This window comes from Arachis hypogaea, chromosome 20, assembly GCF_003086295.3.
Source record: "Arachis hypogaea cultivar Tifrunner chromosome 20, arahy.Tifrunner.gnm2.J5K5, whole genome shotgun sequence".
In the NCBI taxonomy this organism is placed as follows: Eukaryota; Viridiplantae; Streptophyta; class Magnoliopsida; order Fabales; family Fabaceae; genus Arachis; species Arachis hypogaea.
In genome coordinates this window covers 9541237-9550460 of record NC_092055.1, presented here as the reverse complement: position 1 = coordinate 9550460, position 9224 = coordinate 9541237, and the positions used below count along the sequence as shown (strand labels likewise).

The following is a 9224-nucleotide window of genomic DNA, read 5'->3' as shown; positions in this document are numbered from 1 at the left end:
TCCATTAAATTATTTTTCATAATGCTGCAAAATTAATACATTGCTTGAATATGGAATACAAAAGATACAAGGAAAATTGCTTGTTCTTGAAATTCTCACACAGACAAATTCCACACTAGTAACAAAGTATTCATTACTGATACATATCACTAAACTACATTATCTTTTTTACTTTAGGGAGTTTTCAATATCAATCACAAACCGATACTTGACATCACTTTTTATGACCCTTTCAATAGCTTCATTAGCATACTCAATAGGAATTACTTCAATCTTTGGATAAATCTCCTTTTCAACACATAAATCAATCATATCCTGTATATCTTTTGTACCACCTACAATACTTCCAGAAATACTCCTCAATCCTGTCAAATATACATAATGCACATAAACCAATTTGTTATTATTATCTAAGTGAAAACTTCACATTACAACATTATACTTCACATGTAATGTATGTAACATACCAAAAAATAGGCTTCTAGGGCTGAACTTGATTTCAGTTCCAGCCCCAACTGCAACTAAGATACCAAATGTTTTCAGAAGTGCCATGTAAGGATCATAAGGATGATCACCAGATGCTGTGTCAATTATAAAGTCTAATGTCTTTGTTAATCCCTGCAGCATGTAGCAATATTTGTCAACATTCAATTTTGACAAAAGAAATAAATAAGAAACAGAGGATGCTTTTTTAATTTATTATGCTTACTTTCATTTGGCCTTGATCAGAGGAAATCACAAAGTTATCTGCACCAAGCAAATTGAGGGCCTCATCTTTCTTTGATATGCTGGTGCTGAAAACTGTTACATTCAAACCAAAAGCCTTTCCAAATTTAACAGCCATGTGACCAAGTCCACCAAGGCCAATCACTCCTAGAGATTTTCCCGGCTGCTCATTCATCTTGTAACGAATCATCGGAGAATAAACAGTGATTCCGGCACACAGCAAAGGTGCTGCTGAAGCCAATGGATAACTTTTTGGTATCTTAAAACAATACCTACACATATACAACAAAAAAATATGACATCAAATTCAGTTTACTCTAACCTTTTTAACTCAAAATATATAAACTATAGTAGCCAGTTACCTTTCATGGACTACTATGAAATTGGAGTATCCTCCCTTTGTGATTGTACCATCAGAATCAACCCCATTAAAGGTAAAAACTCCCTTACTGCACTGATGTTCTAGTCCATCTTCGCAATACTCGCAGTCGCGGCATGAGTTGACATAAGTCCCCACTCCAACATGGTCACCAACATTGAAACGCTTGACATTGGAACCAACCTTGCTCACAATGCCTGCAATCTCATGTCTAACAAAAAAAAAAATGCAGATTACAGATACATTAGCTTAATTCAGTTTGCAAGTTTCTGAGAATTAGAGAAAAATTATTGAAGGCAACATACATACCCTGGCACAACAGGGTACTTGGAGTCACCAAATTTATTCCTTGTCCAAGCGATATCAGCATAACAAATACCACAGTGTGTGATCTTAACATAAACATCATCATCTTCTACAGCCCTGATGATCAATCATGGAATAAGTTATATATATAATAAATTAAAGTTGAATCAGATGTGACTTTGGTTAATTACCTGCGATTGAATTTGTATGGGGAGAGATGTCCAGATGCATCTCTTGCAGCCCAACCAAGGCAATCTTCTGAACTCATTGTTTTCTTCTGTTTCACCATAAACACAATTATTTTTCAATTTTCATGAAACGTCTTACACATGGATTTATAAGGCAAGTAAGAAGTAGTTAATAAGAACCAACCTGGTTAATAAGTTTTCTTTGTTCTCTTAGCGTTCACCTCTTATTAAGTTTTCTTTGTTCTCTTAGCGTTCACAATTTTTTGATGAAGCAAATTCATGAATGGTGTTTATATAGCATAGGATAAGAAGCTGAATAGTACGAAAGCAGATACCTCATGATGACCAAAGCATGTGATAAAAGTCTACGCCCACTTCATGTTATATTAATGAAAAAATATAGGTAGAGAATGAGAATACTAAACAATATGAATAATGAATATGTCGGATGTTCAATTTAATAGGTATACAGATGATTATGTTCATTATTTTTAATTGAATGGTTATTTTTTTTTAATTGTTAACAATGACTGAATGTTCAATTTACTAAGTATGCAAATAATTATCCTAATGTTAAGGTTTAAGAGGTAATTTAAGAGGTGGAGTATTTTTATTTTATTTTATTGAATCAATTCTAATCTATTATTCACATTATTTTCAAAAGTCATTGTCTACCTAACAAAATCCTTAGTTAATTTATTTCTCTTTTTGTAAGACCAATGTGTATTAATCAAATGATATATCTTGTGATTACGCACCTGCAGACGTCTGTAACCATATTACCACTAACGCTTGGTATTCTTCTATGCACAAAAAGTTTAAAAGGCGTTGATTAGTCTAGTATTCTAGATGCTAGAAAATTACTACGTAAATGATATTGCTGATAAAGACTTGTAAGTTGTAAGTTTTTTTTTTTTTCTTTTTGGTATGAATTAAGCGTTCAATTTTAAAAGTTTATTTTACTACAAATATTGTTTTCAAGAAGGTAGCAATTCGAGTAAATCTGCATAATAATTTCTGATATTTATGCAATTATTCTATTTAGTTCTTAAAATTCCAATTCTTTTATAGTGATCCTCCACATTTAGTTTTGGGCATCATAGTGATCCTACAAAAATTTACTCGTCGTAGATTTCTCAATATCAATTACAGATCGACACTTGACGTCTTTATTTATGACTCTTTCATAAGCTTCGTTAATATATTGAATTGGAATTACTTATATATTTTGATAAATCTCCTTTTCATGTCGTTTCCAGAAACACTCGTCAACCCTGTCAAAAGCAGACATAATGCATAAACGAACAAGTTATATATAGCTATTTAAATGAAAAAAACTTATCATGTATTACAATAAGAGAATGTCTTAAGAGCTAATATCGTTCAACTAATATTGCATCCATTATTTAATATAAAGAAAAAAATTCAAAAACTTTAAAAATAAACACATTTAAAACTAAATAAAAAGAACATCTGAAATTCAAACTCAATAAAATTTATTTTTAATGGACTTTGTACTAAACTTATTTTATATCTTGTTATAATATTAGCTAAAATTGTCTATTATGATATTAGTTTTTAACATTATTCAATGTTTTTTTTTTTTGGTCGATAACGGTGTTTTTATCTTGTACTCACTACTTCTTTTTTTTGTCACGGGCCAAACTTGGCCAGACCCAATAAACAAAACATATGCTCCAACCCGACCCCGGCACATGGTCTCCTTGCTTCAATGCTTTTATGTTTTTTTGTTTTGTCTACAACACACACAATCCACTTCCTTATTTTAACCAGTACTCAAATTCCTGTCTTTCTCGACCAAAAAAAAAATCCTGTCTTTGTTGTGGCTGAGGCATGTGATGTAGTGGCAAAAGTATTTGTCTCGAACTAAAGTCACACAAAGTCACATAGGTTTGAATTTTAGCAGTGGTGGCTAAGTAAGGTTAGTGTGTGTGAGTGTGTTTGTACTACCAAAAAAAAAAAAAAATTCTGTTTTTGTTTATAAATATGTTCGAAGATATTGAATTAGTGTATTTTGTATTTATTTTGATAAAAAAATATAAAAATATTAATAAAAGATATAATTTATTTTTTTATTATTCTTGTTAATTTTTTAAAATTATATTTTTTATTATTATATATTTTTTATTTTTTTACCAAACAAAATACAATAACACTAATTATTGTATATTTGTCATTTGTATCTTGTTCTCAATGGTTGCATTTGTTTACAGAGATGAGACACTAAGACGAAGACACAAAAACACGAAATCGTATTTGACAAATAAGACATGAATAAGAGACATTGTGTCTAAAGACACTAAATTAGTGTATTTTGTGTCCATCCTGACAAGAAAGGATACAGAGACACTAACAAAGAATACAATTTATTTTTTATTATTTTTGTTAATTTTTTATAATTATATTTTTATTATTATAATTTTCTTCTTAAATTTTTTGAATGAAAAAAATGAGAATAAATTAGATTTTCATAATTTGTTTTAGTTTTATCACTAAAAAGAATACAAGAATACCAAATTTTATATCTATGTCTTTTATGTTTTATTTTCAATATCTTATCTTATCCTATTCTTAGAAACAAATACAGGCAATTTCTTATCTTTGTCCTATTTTTAGAACTAGAGAAAAGGACAAATCGATCCCTAACTTTTTGGTCTGCAAACATTTAAATCCTTGAGAATTTAAAAATACATTTAAGTTTTTGACTTCTTCAAAATCTGGACATATTGATCCCCGAGTCTCATTTGTTCAATTTTAAAAACTCTCTCACGTGTACATCCGAATCAACCAGGTCAGTACAATGGGAGTCACGCTTGATTTTTCCGTTGAATCTGACAAACCTAAGTGAACATGAGGGATCAATATCTCTAGGTTTTGAAAGGGTCATGGACTTAAATGTATTTTCAAATTCTCGAGAATTTAAATGTCTGCAGATCAAAAGGTCAGAAACCTATTTGTCCTTTTCTCTTAGAACTAAATTAGGAGACCAACAATTCTTCCATTATGTCATTGCCTCAGCTGCCCTTTTTTTCTTTTTTGTTGTTGTGTGTAGGGCCGGGAAATGCTTTTTTTTTTTGTCAAGCAAATTGGACAGCCACAGTCCTAGGCATTACATCCATGCTTCACACACCCACACAACACACTCACACAACTAACAACTTTCAATTATCAATCAACAAAGGAGTTTGATAACTCAAGAGTCTCCAATTACTCAACCAAAGCCAAAAGGAGAGAAATCTACACTAAGATCCAATCAAGCATTCTATCAAACACTTGGAAGGCTTAACATAAAAACATAGAAAACTATCAAGGAATATTAAATCCAAATGACCAATTGCAAACATCAATGACTCACAAATAATAGAAGAAGCAATAAATATGAAATACCTCAACTTGCATTAATAAGAAATTGAATCTAACATGGAGTTCATAAACCAAATTGGAGAATAAATAAATCAACAAGAGAAGATAGATAAACTAAAGTGCTAAAATAAATAAGAGTAGAAGAGAAACTAATTAAACTAAGATAGAAATCTGAAATTGAGAATAGCTAAACCTAAGAACCCTAAAACCTAGAGAGAGGAGAGAACCTCTCTCTCTAGAAAACTACATCTAAAACCTAAAATTATGTGAATGAAAGTTGTATGAATGAATCAATGATTCCCCCATTCTGCAGCCTCTAATATGTGTTTTCTGGGCCGAAAACTGAGTCCAAAACTAGCCCAAAATCGCCCCCAGCATTTTCTGCAATTTCTGCACATGGCGCATGTCACGCGTACGCGTACATCACACGTGCACATCGCCTAACAGCATGTCAACTATGGCAAATTGCTTCGAAGCCCCGGATGTTAGCTTTCCAACGCAACTGGAACCGCCTCAATTGGACTTTTGTAGCTCAAGTTATGATCGATTTAATACGAAGAGGTCAGGCTTGACAGCTTAGCAATTCCTTAAGTTTCTTGTATTTCTTCCACTTTTGCATGCTTCCTTTCCATCCTCTAAGCCATTCCTGTCTTGTAAATCCTGAAATCACTTAACACACATATCAAGGCATCAAATGGTAATAAGAGAGGATTAAAATTAGCAAATTTAAGGCCAAAGAAGCATGTCTTCAATCATAGCACAAAATTAGGAAGGAAAATGTAAAACATTCAAATTATATGAATAAGTGTGAGTTTAGTGGATAAAATCTACTCAATTAAGCATAAAATGTACCACGAAATAGTGGTGCATCAAATCTCCCCACACTTAAACATTAGCATGTCCTCATGCTAAGCTTAAGAGAAGCTATAAAGGAGTGAAGATGAATGGTAAAACTTATGAAATGCAACCTATCTATATGAACGCAACTAAATGCAAAATGCTCTTTCCTACTTGGTTTAAAAGTAAATAAATTCTCCAAGAATAAATATAAGCTGGATTCCACTAATTCAAATCTTAAAATAAAGTACAAGTAGACTTGCAGAAGAAAATAGCTCATGAAAGCCGAGAACAAAGAATCGAGCATCGAACCCTCACTGGAAGTGTATATGCACTCTAATCGCTCAAGTGTCTAGGGTTAATTCACTCTAATCTCCTCTAGTCATGCTTTCTAAAACTTTGTTCTTCATCTAACCAATCAACAAATATTTAATGTACAAATGCAAACATCATGAGGGCTTTTTAAGGTTGTAATGGGGCTAAGGTAAGGGTAAGGATACATGTATGACCAAGTGAGTTATACTTTGAATCTTTGACTAACCTAAATTCTCACCTAATACACACACATACTCTATATAATTCTAAAATCATGCCTAGCTACCCAAAATCTCACTTTTGTTTATTTCACATACTCATGCATCGATTTTTTTTATTCTATCACGTGTGCATTGATCTTTTTATTGAACTTAGCATTGGGGTGATTTTATCCCCTATTCATTTATTTCTTTTCTTTTCTCTCTTTTTTTTCTTTTTTTATAATTGAAAACATAATATATCAATGCATATGGTTTTTATGATTTCACATGAGTAAGCACCCAAATTTCTAATATTTGTCAGTAAAAAAAAAATACAACACATTCTCATCAACCCAAGTTCCCACAATTCCCCATACTTAGTTGACACACTATCTCTATCTTAAGCTAACCAAAGATTCAAATGGGATAATTAATTATTTTTCCGCTTAAGACTAGTGATGTGGTAATATAAAGAACAATTGGGGATTAACAGGCTCAAAGTGGCAATCAAAGGTGAATGAACTGGTAGGCTATTTGGGATAAGTGAGCTAATAACAAATGATGGCATCAATCATATATATGCATGCAAATACACTAAACAATGGACATATAGAATGGAACAAACTATAGATTGCAATCATAGGGAAGAAAACACACAAGAATAAAAATCATGGTTAAATAATGTAACCATATAATTAAGCTCAAAATCTCACAGGTTGTGTGTTCTTGGCTCAAAAACCATATTCCAAATTGAAATCTTCAAACAAGTTTAGCAAAAACGTTTTAATTTAAATTAGTGAAATGCTATAAAAAGGATCTTTGAAAAAGAACTTATCACTCCAACCAAGTAGTGGTAGAAGAACATGCACAAAATCAAACAAACATGCAATCTGTAAGGCCCACATCGGTTGGGGAGGGGAACGAAGCATGCCTTATAAGGATGTGGATACCTCTCCTTAGCATGACGCGTTTTAATGAGTGAGTGTGGGGGGCTTTGGCTATCATCCCTATCGTCAAATGCAAAACCGTGAGGCCTTGTGTGCCAAAGCGGACAATATCGTGCTAGCGGGTGGTCTGTGCTGTTACAGATGGTATCAGAGCCAGAACCCGGATCGATGTGCCAGCGAAGGCGCTGGACTCCCTTAGGGGGGTGGATTGTAAGGCCCACATCGGTTGGGGAGGGGAACGAAGCATGCCTTATAAGGATGTGGATACCTCTCCCTAGCATGACACATTTTGATGAGTGAGTGTGGGGGGCTTTGGCTATCATCCCTATCGTCAAATGCAAAACCGTGAGGCCTTGTGTGCTAAAGCGGACAATATCGTGCTAGCGGGTGGTCTGGGCTGTTACACAATCACACATGCAAATGCAACAACTAATTTAACAAGGAAAATTAAACATCGGTGTTGAAGTAGGAAATAACTAACCCACAGAAGTCGGTATTGACCTCCCCACACTTAAAGATTGCACCGTCCTCGGTGCATGCTAAGATGTGCAAGTGGACAGGTGGCTCCAACTGATGCTTTTTCTCCAAAGAATGTGCGCAGGAACTTGTTTGTCGCCCCAGATAAAAGTTTTCCATTTCCCTTCTTGATGGTCGTCCTGAAAGAAGAGAAAAAGGGAGAAAAGTAACCCAAAAATAAAGATAAAAAAACAAATAAAATATGGTTGGGTTAATGCCAAATAATGAGGGTCTCAATTACATGGTAGCTACAACATGCAAGTGAGAAAACAGTAGAACCAAATGGCAGATAAAATAAATTCATGTCAATGCAAAAGAAACACAGGTATCATAAAAGATTGGTATTGACAGATAAATAATATCACCCAACAGTGTAAAACAAGTCACTAAGTACCAAAATAATACCAGAAAAGATACAACAGTTGAATAAGAACATTTAACACCAACGGAGAAAATAATAAACGTAGAGAAGAAAATAAAAATATGCACAAAAGTAAAATACAATGAGTGGAAGTATGCAAATAAATTAAGTAAAGTAGAATGACAGAGAATAAGGATGAGAAGTTAAAGAAATGAAGAAAAAGAAAGTAAGAAAGGAGGAAGAAAGAACAAGAAAGGAGAAGGAAATGAAAAACAGGACGCGACGCGCACGCATGCATCACGCGTAAGTGACGAACGGATTCTTGCTAGTAAAGAATTCACAAATAAATTTTCGTTGCTAGTATAGTTTCTAAACCAACAAAGAATCCTTTCATACAAAAATTTGGTTGTCACAGGTAACAAACCCCTATAAAAATAATAACCGAAGTATTTAAACCTCGGGTCTCTCAGGAAATTGCAAGGAGGTATGATTTATTATTGGTTATGGAAGAGTATCTTTTGGGGTTTTTGAATAAGGAACAAGAAAATAAAATGGCAAGAAAGTAAATTAATAATTAAGAAAACTCTTGGCAAGGTATGAGAATTAGACATCCTATCCTTGTTATCCTTATCAATTGTGATGAGAATTGTTCATTGCTCCCACTTAGTTAACCTCTAACTATGGAGGAAAGTCAAGTGGACTAATCAATTTGATTCCTCAAGTCCTAGTCAACTCCTAAGGAAAGACTAGCTTTAGAGAGATCCAAATCAACCAGCAACGGTCAATTATCAATCAACGAGGAGTTTGACAACTCAAGAGTCTCCAATTACTCAACCAAAGCCAAGAACATAAAAACCTAACTAAAAACCCTCACAAGCATTTTATCAAACACTTGGAAGGCCTAACATAAGAACATAGAAAAGTAATAGTGAATGTAAAATTCGAACAACCAATTGCAAGCATCAATGATAACAAATAAAGAAAGCAATCATAAATATGAAATACCTCAAATTAAATGGGAAAATCAAATCTAACATGAAAATTTCATAAATTCAATTGGAAAGA

At 33.1% G+C, this 9224-nt stretch overlaps 1 protein-coding gene across 1 annotated transcript; it reads right to left on the bottom strand.

Moving 5' to 3' along the window:
- LOC112782631 (probable cinnamyl alcohol dehydrogenase 1) lies at positions 1 to 1928 on the bottom strand. Its single transcript, XM_025825109.2, has 7 exons — positions 1784 to 1928; positions 1603 to 1688; positions 1415 to 1528; positions 1089 to 1316; positions 710 to 998; positions 468 to 618; positions 1 to 365 (listed from the first exon to the last, which is right to left on the bottom strand). Exons 2-7 carry the CDS (start codon positions 1677 to 1679, stop codon positions 169 to 171), a joined length of 1056 nt encoding a protein of 351 aa, XP_025680894.1. The 5' UTR covers positions 1680 to 1688; positions 1784 to 1928; the 3' UTR covers positions 1 to 168.
- Positions 1929 to 9224: the final 7296 nt, after the last annotated feature.

Excerpts from the sequence above, each read along its gene's own strand:
- LOC112782631 (XM_025825109.2), bottom strand. The coding sequence starts at position 1,679 with ATGAGTTCAGAAGATTGCCTTGGTTGGGCTGCAAGAGATGCATCTGGA. Across the intron at positions 1,317-1,414 it reads AAGTACCCTGTTGTGCCAGG|ACATGAGATTGCAGGCATTG; the intron begins GTATGTATGTTG and ends TTTTTTTGTTAG. Across the intron at positions 366-467 it reads CCCTAGAAGCCTATTTTTTG|GATTGAGGAGTATTTCTGGA; the intron begins GTATGTTACATA and ends TATATTTGACAG.